Source organism: Drosophila innubila (genome assembly GCF_004354385.1).
Source record: "Drosophila innubila isolate TH190305 chromosome 2L unlocalized genomic scaffold, UK_Dinn_1.0 5_B_2L, whole genome shotgun sequence".
Lineage (NCBI taxonomy): Eukaryota > Metazoa > Arthropoda > Insecta > Diptera > Drosophilidae > Drosophila > Drosophila innubila.
The window spans coordinates 4,010,652-4,024,570 of record NW_022995373.1 but is presented as its reverse complement, the minus strand read 5'-3'; the positions used below and the strand labels follow the sequence as shown (position 1 = coordinate 4,024,570).

The 13,919-nt window shown below is 34.4% G+C and overlaps 1 protein-coding gene across 3 annotated transcripts in view; it reads right to left on the bottom strand.

The window, feature by feature from the left end:
• Nucleotides 1-13,919, bottom strand: part of LOC117782664 (synaptosomal-associated protein 25) — a 109,802-nt gene that overhangs the window by 45,316 nt on the left and 50,567 nt on the right. For 2 of the 3 annotated variants that reach the window (XM_034619692.1, XM_034619693.1), the window contains one exon: nucleotides 8,440-8,488. The exons of the other annotated variant lie outside the window; for it this stretch is intronic. In XM_034619692.1, coding sequence (XP_034475583.1) covers nucleotides 8,440-8,488 — 49 coding nt within the window. The remainder of the gene's footprint in view (nucleotides 1-8,439; nucleotides 8,489-13,919) is intronic. 3 annotated transcript variants of the gene reach the window in all.

Below are 13,919 nucleotides of genomic sequence, written 5' to 3'. Positions count from 1 at the left end.
TGATGATGACAGCATAGCCGATTCCGAAGACGAAGTTGTTGAAAATCAAAAAATCCAAGAGGAAGATGTTTATATTTCGGAGACCGATGAGAGTAGTTCCGATGACATCTGTGAAAAGCCGTGCACTTCTAAAGGAAAGCCAAAGCCAGTGCCAAGAAAAAAGACAGAAGCACCGATATGGAAAGCTGGTCACTTACCACCGTATTTGAATGAGACCTTTCCTTTTTAAGGAAATACCAATCTTTCAACTTGTATCAATGAACTGGAGACACCGGCAGACTTTTTTAATATTTTTTTCAACGACGATCTGATGAATTTCTTGGTTGATCAGTCAAATCTATATGCACTCCAAGTTGATATAAATAAGCCCGCTGGTATTACTCGAAATGAAGTAGATCAATTTATAGGCATGGTCATATACATGTCGTTGGTACAATTACCATCTTCAAGACTCTATTGGAATTCGACTCTGGGTCAAGAAATTATATATGGCACAATGAGTTGCAACCGATGGGAAACTATAAAACGTTTTCTGCACTTTAACAATAATAACGATATGAAGTTGCAGGAGAAGCCGGGTTTGACAAGCTATTCAAGATTCGACCGGTGCTGGACAAAATCCGTAATCAATTACTGCTCGTACCTAAGGAAGAACATTTGGTGGTTGACGAGCAAATTATTCCCACGAAGTGCCGTCACCACTTAAAACAATATAATCCGGCAAAACCTCACAAATGGGGTTTCAAAAATTTTGTCTTGAGTGGAGTATCAGGTTTTATCTACGACTTTGATATTTTTGCGGGAGCCCAAAGTGATACATATCCGGAGGGAGCGCCTAATTTGGGAGTAAGCGGAAATGTTGTATCTAGGCTATCGGCAACCGTACCAAAAGGAAAAAACTACAAATTATTTTTCGACAATTGGTTCAATAGTCCAAATCTTGAAGTCTACCTTATGAAAAATGGTATATTAGCTTTAGGTACGGTAAGAATCAATCGAGTACCCAATTCAAAGATGCCAACTGAAAAGAGTTGAAAAGCCAAGGACGTGGAAGCATGGTCGAAAAAGTAGCTATTATCGATGGAGTTCAGCTTGGCCTCGTCTCTTGGTTTGACAATAAAGTAGTCAACATTCTTTCTAGTTACGTGGGAAGCAATCCTGTTACAACAAAAAAACGATTCAGTAAGAAAGACAAAAAGTATGTAGAAATCAACTCTCCTAAGGCAGTTGATGCTTACAATAATTATATGGGTGGCGTTGACTTACTGGATTCTTTACTTGGACTTTATAAAATTCAATTGCGCTCAAGAAAATGGTATAAGAAAATATTTTTTCACATGATTGATATGTGCGTAGTGAATTCATGGATTCTATGGCGTCGTAAGTCAGATCAGTATATGCCACTCTTCGATTTCAAGCTTTTAATAGCTGAGCACCTGTGCAAGGCAGGAAAAGTAAAGAAGCGCGGACGACCTGTGATGACTCCAACTTCATCCCCGTGTACAAGTAGGGAAGGTACTCTACTACCAGCAAAGACGAAAGCACCAGGAAATTCCATTGAATTCTGTTCGGAGGACCATATTGGGCATTTTCCCACCTGGAAAAGCAAAGGCAACTCTGCAAAACGATTGTTCTTTCCGCTCATACACCTTTTGTGAGAAATGCAATGTATTTCTATGCTACAACGACAAAAGAAACTGTTTCACCAACTTTCACATGAAGTAATGCATACATGCATACAGAGCCATATATGGCAAACTCTGGAATCAGCTGAATGCATACAAAGCCATATATGGCCCCATTTCCCCCACCCAAAACTATGCCCCAAAAAAAAAAAAAAGTTCAAATATATATTATTTTGGCCTAAATAAACACATAATTACATTCAAAAAATTTTTTCCTTTATTATTTCTATGCTCATGCAGTAGAGGGTTAAGGGGCGCCGATATTTCAAAAAGAGTTTGAACTTAGAAAAAATTTGAGGGGTTGAGCCTGAAATTAAATAAATTAGACAACGAAAAGTGCGAAAACAATTTTAATGTGTGTCTGCAGATGAAGCAAAAACATACCAGAAACTGCTACATTTCGAATTTTATTTTTAAAATCAATCGACCCCATCATTTAGCAACTAAAATTAAGATTTGAGCCACTTTTTATTGTTTCTGATGATTTGAATTTATAAACAGGTCTTTAGCACTAAATCCAAATTGGACAGTGAACTTGAAAAGCATACAATGAAATTGACAATGATTTTTTAACGATTCACATCACATCCTTTACATCACATTAGCATTAGCACACCGTTTATTTAGCAAACTTTAAATAAATTTGAACTACTAAAGATCATCAATTGGACAAGATAACTTAGCAGTCTCCGTTTGGTATCAATCGAATATCTCCACATATGGGTAAAGTAATTTATTAGTTTGCTTTCATAAAAGCTAACAATTAATATATCAATTTGGGGAACCTTTAATCAATTTTACAATTTTAGAAATAACAAACCATTATAAAATTAAAGTTTAAAATTCTTATTTTTAAAGTATGTATTCAGGATGTTATTGTTTAATTCAGACAATATGCGGTTAAAATGGCAACGACTCAGCATTTTAAAAGTCAAAGAAGTCTAAAATATTGGATTTAACTAAAAAAAACATGGGCTGACGTGGGCCTGGCCAAATTTTAAAATTAGCTTCCGGTAGGTTAACATCATATGAGTATTGTCGCCCAATTTGGTTCCACTTACTCTTATAGTCTCGGAGATAAAAGTGTTCAAACTGGTATACCATAATATGTCACGAATCTAATAGTACCCATTTTTATGTAACGAGCTAACTATCATGTTATAAGTTTTTATTGTAATAACATTTAATTAATTTTAGTAAACATTTTTGACACTGGAGTTGTCAATTTAATATGTTTTTAAAGGAATTATCTTTGTTTTGTTTATTTGCTTAAAAAATGTGTTGCTAAAAAGAAATTGTAGGGGGTGGAGGGGCGCCGACAAAATCTTTGCCCCGGGAGCAACTTTTCATCGCATTAAAAATGGGCACAAAAAGGTTATAATGATTATTTGTGGATCCGACCACTATATCATATAGCTGCCATACAAACGATACATCGAAAATGAAGTTTTTAGTATGAGAAAGTTTTTTATTTGTTGAGATATCAGAACCAAACTAAAAGAATATGCATCTGGGCTGGTATTATACATCCTGACCAAGTTTGGTTAAAATCGATCGACTATATCATATAGCTGCAATAGAGATGCTCAATCAAAAATGAAGTCTTAGTATGAGATATCTTAACCAAACTGATAGCATATGCATTTAACTTGGTTTTGTCCATTTTGGTGGAAGTTCGTTCAAATCGAGCGACTATATTATATAGCTGTCATAAAACCGATCGGTCAAAAATCAACTTTTAGTATGAAAAAGTTTTTTGTTTCTTGAGATATCTTATGTAAACTGTTAGAATATGCATTTAAGTTGGTTTTTTTATATTCTAACCAAATTTTGTTTAATTTGGTTCCATATCCATCATATAATTGCCATAGAAATAATTGGTTAAAAATCAACTTTTATAAAAGAGTACATGGGCTCAGGGTACCCTACTGTAGAAGCGTGCTCGATTGTAGGCGCAACTTACCGCGAGCGAAGCGAGCAGGTGGCGGAGCTTTCTTGTTTCTTAGTTTTTTGAAGAGGTGTCATCATTACTTGAGAATGCCAAATTCGATTTTCAAAAGCTTTACTTTTCTAAAAGCTAATGAATATATCTCTAATTAATTAATACACAGTCTGAGATTTAAACCAGTAGTTTAAGAGACATCAATTTTCGAATTAATAAAAAGAAGATTTTTTGATTAGCCTTTTTTTATTAGATATTTTTACTTAAAATTTTTTAGAAAAAGTCGAAAAAAATTATTACATTTTATTTATATATATATATATATATATATATATATATATATATATATATATATATATATAATAGATAATTAAATTTGAAATTTTTAGTGGACTTCTTTCCTTTCCTTTTCGAAAATCTTGAAATGTTTGTTCTACGACTTTTTGAAAAAACCGCTAGTTTAGCGGAAAATGATAAATCCCGCTAAAATTGAAACCTTTTCCGCACCATAAAAAAAATATATAAATAAATAATAAAAAAAAAGAAAATTGGCATTCGGCACTGCGCATAAAGTAATTGCACCCTTTTTGCGCACAGTGCACAATGCCAATTTTCTTTTTTTTTATTATTAATTTATATTTTTATTTAAAATTTGTATATTAAACTGAATTTTGCTCTTCGCAAAATTGGATATCAGAAATTTTGGGGCTAGAAATTGCTTTCGTCACTAGACTTTTACCTCGTGTAGAGGTTTTTTTTGTGGGTTTGCTGTTGTTTTACACATTTTAACCGTATTTGGCTGAAATCGGATTACTATATCATATAGCTGCCATAGGAGGGATCGGTTCAGTATCAGCCTTTAGTATAAAAACTTCTACTGTTTCATAAGATATATCATCAAATCTCGCAGGTTGTGTATCTGGTAATGTGTTATATATCCCTACCAAATTTGGTTCAAATTGGATCACTGACATAGGAACGATCGGTTGAAAGTCAACCTTTAGTAAGAAAAACATTCTTATTTTGTAAGATACTTTAACCAAGCTCACAAATTGTGTATTCTATGTTGTCCTTTACATCTTCAGGTTGAGGTTGAGGTTTTTTTTGTGGGATGTCAGAAATTTTTGCAATAGCTTTTGACATTGTAACTTTATCATTAGTAAATAGTAAAATATAAAAATTTAATTGTTGAACGTATTTCATATTAAAAAAAAAATTTTTTCTTTAATTATAATTTAATTTTAATTATCCGCCCCTGCTCGCTTTGTTTGCGTTGCTACGGCCGAGCCTACTCTACTTTCTACTGACTCAAATCTTAAACTTTGTATTAAGATATACTCATTAGCTTTCAGAAAAAATACAGCTTTTGAAAGTCGGTTTTGGCATTCTTGAGTAATGATCACAAATGTAGCGCACCTTTTAAAAAAAGGTACGAAAAAAAAAACAGATTTTTAAATATTTCTAAAAAAAAACTCACCATAAAAAATAAAGTTTTGCCCCAAATCTATCCAAAAAAGTGGGTTTGGTTCTTGTAAGTTTTTGGGTGTTGCCTAGTGTAATTGGCATATTGATAGCCCATGGGGTCTGTGAGAACAACTGATGAGTGTATCAGGAGTATATGCTTGTCATTTATTTCTGATGAAGCGAAACGTAAACATGGACACTAAACTTGAGCGAAAAACAAGAAAAAGGGATATCTGTGAAAAGTGCTTGCAAAAGTGTTGCTGCAGAAAAAAAAAATATTTATTAGCGCCACCAACACAATCATTTCACCGCCAGAGTTCATTTGTTTTCTTTTTAATTTTAGCTGAACTTTCAAATTTGCCGCTGTTTACAAAGCACAGATAATTCATCAGAGTGATTATGCACGTTTTAGGTGCATATATTCTTTATTCTTAAATATTTCATTTTATATGTAACTCTTAAATTTTGACATTTTAAGAGTCCACCTTTAATCCCAGTTTACAATTGTAGACCTCGATTATGGATTATTCTCTTTATTGTTGGAAATCTTATAGACATGTGATAAATTGCAAGAAATCTAGTATTTTGATGATTTAACGATTTAATTATAGCCTGTAGTAGTGGTTCCATGAGCATGTTCATATCTATTAGAGGCTATTGATGCTGTCTAATTGAAAAAAAATAAAAAGTCTAGCCTTTTCAAATTTCCTATTTATCACAAATGACACATTTTTGTGATCATTATACGATGTTTTATGAATCTATCAGTTTGTTGTCTGATAATTTTTGCGTATACATCACTGCGGACGTCGGTTCGCGCTGGTAATGAAAGCAGCACGAAGGTTGCGAAAGGCGACTAGCAATATAAACACTCGATCCGATCCTAACTTACAAAATGGCATACTAAAATTACCTAACATTTTATGATGGGAATTTATTCCTCATCGAAAATCTAAAAATGTTTTTTCTTCGACTAATTTAGCGTGAAATCGCTAAATCCTGCTAAAATTGAAACCCCAAACCATATAAGCTACAGATATGTTCTATATATCATTCAAAAGATATTTTGAAGAGCTTTTAGCTTTTTTTCTAAAGTACTCAGGTAAAATTAAAAAGGTTTAAATAAGGTTTTTGTCTTTACATTTTGGCGATTCATTAAAAAACGGCGACAACGATTTTTTTTATTTTCAATATGTTTTAATACGTTTGTTTTTTTGGTATATGATATATAACTTTTGGCTGAGGAGTTTGGAAGATATTACCTGTTAACTGAATACATACATTTTTCGGTCGGTCGAAAATCAGGTTTTAGTACGAAAAACTTTTTGTTTTTTGAGATATCTAAACTAGTCTAACAGATAATGAATTTTAGTTGGTCTTAAGCATCCTGACCAAATTTGGTTCAAATTGGTTTACTGTAGCAGCTATATGATGCCATAAGTAGGACCGGTCGAAACTCACGTTTTAGTATGAAGAACATTTTAGTTTTTTGAAATATCTCAACCACTCCAAACGATAATCTGACTGAATTTGCACTTAAGTTGGTCTTATGCATCCCGAACAAACTTTATGCAAATCGGTTCACTATCTCATATAGCTGACATTGGAATAATCAGTTTTTAATTTAATGGCTTAAGCTTTGGCGTGCCAAAAGACTTCTTAATGCCTGAGAACATGGTATCCTGGTTTGATGAAATTGTGAATTGATTTTTAAATTAGGAGTAAACATTTTAGTATCCATCTTTCAAAGCATCAATGTCAGAAGCATATAAAATTCATCAATCTCTGATATCTTCCAAAAAAAAACCTCTTTACGCGGTAAAAGTCTAGTGACGAAAGTCTTTCCATGCCCCAAAATTTTCCATATCCAATTTTGTGACGAACAATAATCAATTTAATATATAAATTTAAAGCAAAATATATAAATAAAATTTACATTCGGCACAGCGTAAAAACTAGTTTTTATGTAATAAGTTTTTTTTTGATTCAGATAACACAGCCACACACAAAAAAAATTGTTGTTCTGATCTGGGTAGTAGCCCACTATGATTCCTATATAATTTTTGGGTCGCTAAATCCGAATTCAAAGTCCATTTTGCCCCAGCACGTCAGGTTTTTCAAATAACCCCAAAGAACCAATATGGCGAACTTTTTATTGTAAACTTCATCGGATTTGTATGAAACTTGTTACTGGGTGGTTTTTGGGGTCTTTGATTACGAATTTGAAGTCCATTTTTAAAAATTCAAAATCGCTGATCCAATATTACGAATTTTGCAGATTTTAAATTCGCAATCAGCGACCGCAAAAGCCCTCGAGTAACGAGTTTCATACGAATCCGATGATGGAATCAAGAGACTTTCCGCCATATTGGTTTTTTGGGGTTATTTCGAAGCCCTGACATGCTGGGGTAAAATGGACTTCGGATTCGGATTCAGCGACCCAAAAACCATACAGTTAGTGAGACCCCCAGATCAGAATTAATTTGAAAAAAAAGATTTACGTCGACTCATTTGATTTTTTGTTGTTGTTGTATTAGATTATGTTAATGCAATATGATCAATATTCGATTACAAATAAGTATGTCAGTATGTGTGATGATGTAGATTTACGGTCTTTAATGCTTGGTGAGATTAAGTCATAAATTAACTTCTTAGGATTGATGTAAGCTACCAGTTAAGTTTCACCGGTGCAGGTCTCTTACACAGACATATGCACATAGAAACTTTCAAATAAATATGTATTTTTATATGGACTGTTTAAATAATGTTGTGCCGTGATAAATGTAGTGCTGTAATTATATAAGTATATATTAAGATGTCCCTTATTTTTTAAAGATTTGCTTTCAAACGTATAGCTTTTGGTTTTGCTCATTTGCTCATGAAACACTTGGGACTTGATTTTTATATTATTTGGAGAATGATTACCTTTGCAGAATCATATTTATTAAAGGAAAATACCATTTTTTTTATGTCAAAATGCATATTCTAAATCCAGATACTCCTAAATACAAAATTTTATTTCTTCAGGGCTCTGAAGATTTTGAAAATGTATGTCTCACATCCTTTTGGACATTTTGGGATTAAAAAGTTTTATAATACATGTGTCGATGCAACTCGGCACTGGTTATCAAACATACTTTGGCTAGGGTATACATTTTTTTCCGAGTGTTTTGGGAGCGGGTGAACAAAGTTTGAGCCTATGCGTTTGAAAGTAGTGAATTTGAGGAATAAGGGATACCTTTATTTATATATATTTATGTATATATGTATTTACGAAAAAAGGTAATATTATTTGTTATATATCTCCTATATTTATGTGATATATTGTTGTGTTAGTAGTAGACTCACCTCCTTGATCATCAAGGGCTACAAGTGTACGTATTCCTGCCTCCTTGCTCTGGTGTGCAGCAAATTGGAATGTAAATAGTTTGTAAAAGTGTTTAGACAAGTGTTAATATTGTATAAGTATATATTGAAAAAGTTAATTGTATGTTGTAATTGGTAACTGTTAATTAGTAAATGAAATATATCTCAGATTTAAATAAATTTAATAAAATAAGTCACAAAAAATTTACAATAATTTTCACAGCATAAGTATGAATATACATAAGTGCATAAGAAAATCTAAACACGGTTAAATTATTTTCATTGATAAAGTTATACTTTTAAATATGCAATCAAAGTATAAAGCCATTTAGATTTAAATATATTGTTTTGACTAGTATTTTAATTAGAATCTATTAATAAATATCGAGACCAGTATACAACCATTAATGTCAAGGTAAATTTACATAGTTAAATAATTGAAGCATTCCTAGCAGAGAGTATCGATTAACATTTCCGGGACGAGCGCGAGCGTCAGTTAGTGGCGGACTTCAATGCGGCAGCATCAGCAGCGAGAAACTTCGAAGACGAAAAAAAAGCTGCGGTAAAAAAAAAAAAACAGCGGCAGAAAGGAAACCAACGAACACGGCGATTGCCGCAAGCAAAAAGTGTATTTAAATCGTACTACCATTCAATCCAACTAGGCGGGTCGGGATTCTCTTCCCGGTAAGGCAACTACAGCGGACAGCACCGATGAAGCACTGGTGACTCACACAAAGACCACAGGCGATGCCGACGAGGCAAGCGTCAACACCCAGATGACCACACAGAAGACCACCACGAAAATCACACCATTAGGCATGCGCTATTTCACAGATGACCACACCAAGACCCTTGGGCAGAGAGGCATGCGCTATTTCAACTGCGACTCACTCACAGGGCGCGGAAGCGATATCCCGAGCGAGCCATCTCAAGTCACCGACCCTTCAGGGGAGCTACGACCGACGTTTGCTGATAAGCAAATACGAATTGACTCTCACGTCAACTAATTCGAACACGACCTCAGCGATCAGAGATCCACTCAAGAAGATGATCCCGATCTAATTCAAAGGGTGCGAAATTTCTTTGTGCGGGAACTGGAACAATTCGACACAATTTCGAAGTCACCCATGTAACAGAGCGCGGTCATGCTACGGATCACTGATAAGCAAGCTGACGAGCTGCTGAAGCACCAAATCCTTACTCGACTATGACTCGCGGCAGTCAAGAACGCACGGCGCGCCGCTGCGTTTACGGTACCAGGACGAGCTGGAGAGAACGAGCCCGCTGTAAGCGAGAAAGCTTGGAATCAACTAGAGTTGTCTCTAGTTTAGTGGTAAGCAGGGACTGAAAATAATGATTATTGTTCAAAATAGCAACATAAAAAATCAACTATAGGGAGAAGTTCAGTTTTTGTTTTGAATGTAACAAAATTTTTGTTATTTGTATATCTCTGCAAACAGCTTATAAACTTTTATTTGAGTTATAAAAGAAAAAAATAAAAATTAATGACTTGATTTTGTAAATCACATTTAATAATTAATTTCTCAATTGATTGAGAACTATACCTTTAAGGGTATTAAAATTCAAATGCCTAATTTTAAAGAACTTTTTAGTTTTTCGTTATAAATAACAATGTGTAGTTAAATATAGGAGAAATAGCACTGGAGGATAGGTTCAATCTAGTGAACTTGTAAACGTGAGTTCAAATACTATCATTATTTTTTGGATTCAAAAAATATTTTTCTGTTTTTCCAACTACTTCAGTACTTTATTTTACAATGTAATTGGGAAAAATTTGTCCATGGTTGGTGTAGATAAAAGAGAACCAAGTGTGTAAATTTGAAATTTTTATCTTGATTATAAGCGGAGATATTCACAAAGACTTTTATTCAAAAGTTTTTATATGACAAAAGTCCTTAAAGACTTTTGTTATATTTCTCAAAAATAAAAGTCTTTTGAGACTTTTAAAATTTTAAAATCAGAAATAAAAGATTTTACAGACTTTTATTTTATTCATCAAAAAAGACTTATAAAAGACTAATGAAATAAAAATAAAAAATAATGATTAATTTTAATTTTTATTTTTTTTTTTTTTCAATAAGCGTAACTATTAATTTGTCTTTATCAAATAAAAGTCTTAAATAACCATTAAATGTGATTTTTTTGGTGATTCCTCATAACAGTTATGGTCCCTGGTGGTAAGTCTACAAAGAACAACACTGCTCTTCAACAGGAACAAGGTTAATGTCTCTGTGAAATGAAGATTGTTTTTCGAAGCAGCTTCACAGACTTGCATACCGATTGAAGTAATAATCGAGGTTTTTTTTTTATAGGTTTTATTAAATCTTCTTCAAGACAGTAAGTTTATCAAATTTTATAATTGAAGTTTAACTAACCAAGGGTTTATTGCTGGGCTGGAAGGTCGTATCGTTTAAGGCGGGTTCGACTGCAAACCCGAGTTAACCGTTGAGCAAGAGGATTTGGGTGCAAAGATAGCCTAATGTTGTAGCTCGCCTTTTGTCTTGCTATCTCATCTTTGGTGTATATAACGCTTAAATCTCTATGAATGTTCTCGTTTCGAACATACCATGGTGCCCCAGTGATAGTCCTCAGGATTTTTGATTGTGCTCGCTGGAAGATATCAATATTGCTACTGCACGCGTTTCCCCAAAGCTGCGAGCGGTAGGTCCACACTGGTTTTATTGTGGAATTGTACAGTAGGACCTTGTAGTCCAAGCTAAAAGAAGATCGGGTGCTCAAAAGACTCAAAGACACTTTTGTTTATTTATTTTAATACGCCAGTCGGCTAGCTATTTTTCTACTACCGCCAAATGTTCAGGTAGGCGTGCTGGTGCTCGAATGGGGCATCTATTGGGACTAAGGATTGCTGTTAGCTGCTCCTTTGTAGGGATGTCCGCAGTGAATATGACGTATAGGGTTGGTCCCAATACACTGCCCTGAGGAACTCCAGCTTCATAATATAATCATCAGATTTAGTGGTCTTGCATCTCAGTGCGAAGACTCTATTGTAGAGATACAACTCGAATAGCTTATGAGTATACACCGGGAGTGTCGTTTTGATTTTATGCAGGGTAGGCCATTTAAAGCTGGTAATTCCGGTGTCCAGTGAAAATCACCACTTTACGATATCAACCGCCCGGGGAACAATGGTTTCAATAAAATGTTTGTTTTTTTTAGCTGAATGGCATGTCCTGTGGATCCAAGAAGTTATCCATGTTATTTTAGCTATGACTTATGCGTCGGAGAGGGGTGGATGTCGTTGGAGTCTCCTCAATACTGACTCGTCCGGTTTCAATGATTTCATCGGAGAGTCTTGTTCGTTGTCCAGATGCATGACTGGCATTACTAAGATTACCGGTGCTCACAACTTTTGCGTATGAACCCCTAATTGAGCTCTTAACTGGGGCACTTTTCACTCTATTTTTTTTTTGGCGAAACGCATGTTGAGTTAACAAGATTAAGAGGTTTTTTTTGGATGTACAGCTGAATAATTTCGGCTCGTTCTTTTGGAGTGTAGTGTTTCGTGCCATAAAAAAAACCCTCGAACGACGCTTTCAACGCGGAATAACTATGGCGATCGGTCAGCGCAGTCGAAAGTTATAGCGTTTTCACATGGGTCAGCTTTAAATGGCCTACCCTGTACATAAGGCCATCGAAGGCGTGAGAGACGTCGAGGAATATTGCGATGCAGTATTCCCGATGATCGAACGCAGTACATATATCTTATGTTATTCGGTTGACTTGATCGATAGTTGGCATTGCATTGTGTGCTCTCAGATGAGGAATTATGCGCATAAGGAGGCATTTTTCAAATAGCTTTCAGAAGAACGGTAGTAGGCTTATTGGTCTATACGATGATGGTCTTGTATGATCTTTTCCAGGTTTTGGTATCATTATAATTTCAATTTTTCGATTTTTTCCATTTTTTTTGGAAAGTAGGCCAGTGTTGTAATCGCGCTAAAGAGCTTACAGATGAGGGATATGGAACAGTTTGGTAGTTTAATTATTAAGTGTTAGCTCTGTCTTTGTCGCTACGGGCCCAGCAACCTGGGGAGTTTTTTGGAGGCGTTGAATGAGCTTTTTTTATACCCGTTACTTAAAAAATAAGTAAAAGGGTATATTGTGTTCGTTGGAATGTATTTAACAGGGAGAAGAAGGCATCTCCGACCCCATAAAGTATAAATATTCTTGATCAGCATCAACTGCCGAGTCGACATAGTCTGTCCGTCCGTGTGAGCGCCTAGACCTCTGAGACTATAAGAGATAGAGATACCAAACTTTCACACGCAGATCCCAAAGGCTTTGGAGCAGGTCAAGTTTGTTTTGAATTTTTGACACTCCCCCTTCCGCCCCACAAATTGCGAAAAGCCACCACACCCACAGTTTAAGATATTAAGTTTTTTTTAGTAATTAACGTTATCTATTAGTATTATCTATTATTTGACTGGATCGCATCAAGATCGGACAAGTAAAACGGCAGTTATGGCAATTTAATGTTTTCAAAATAATACAAGTCTTTTCTCAAAAGTACTTTTATATATATTGAAATCAGTAACGGGTATCCTATGAAAACCCACCAAAGCCGGAACTTTATTTTCCTGTTGGCGCAATGGCACTTTTTTTTATTCAAATTGGCTCTTTTTAGGTTTCAACAAGAGTTTCTTGAATATTATTAAGAATGTAATTTAGATCAAAATATTTTTGCTCTTAACAATACAAATTTATTATACTGAAAACTTTTGGACTAAATAGAAGGTATAATGTTGCTTTCTCAAAAATACTCGCAAATTAAATATTTTTTAATTAATGGAGTTTATCACATAAAATTTTTTTAAATATTTCGTTATGCAAATAATTTGATTTATTTATAAAAATGGATTAGTTTTCATGAAGTTGGCTCTTTCTTAGTGAAATCATTAAATCTTTTTAATTTATTAATTAATATTAATATTAATTAATTTTATTAAGTGGCAGCCGTGCCTAGTTTTTTTTAAGTTCACCTGCGTAGGGTCTATAGAAGTCTGTGTGCCAAATTTGGTCAATTATGTTAATTTTATTAGGTAGTGTTTGTCCACCATATAACTATTCTAATGCTTAATGATTGTTTTTTTTTTCTCTGTTTCCTCCACAAGGGTTGCTTTGTTCTGATTGGCGATAATTGCTTTACGTAGGGGCGTCGGGCATTTGCTTCTTCTTGCTTTAGAGCTTTGCGGAGCCAGCATGAAGCATCTTTAAATCGTTGCTTGGTAGATGACGAGCGATAAGACTGCCATTCACGTTGCAATCGGCACTTTTCCAAAACAAGTTGTTCTTTTTAAAGATTAGTTTTGCGTTGATTGGTCTGCTTATGCGAGTCTTGTGGAGTAGAGATTTTAGCTGCTGCAACGAGTACAGTTTCTAATAAATCATCAGAGCAGTCGATGTCCGCTTCAATGTTGAAC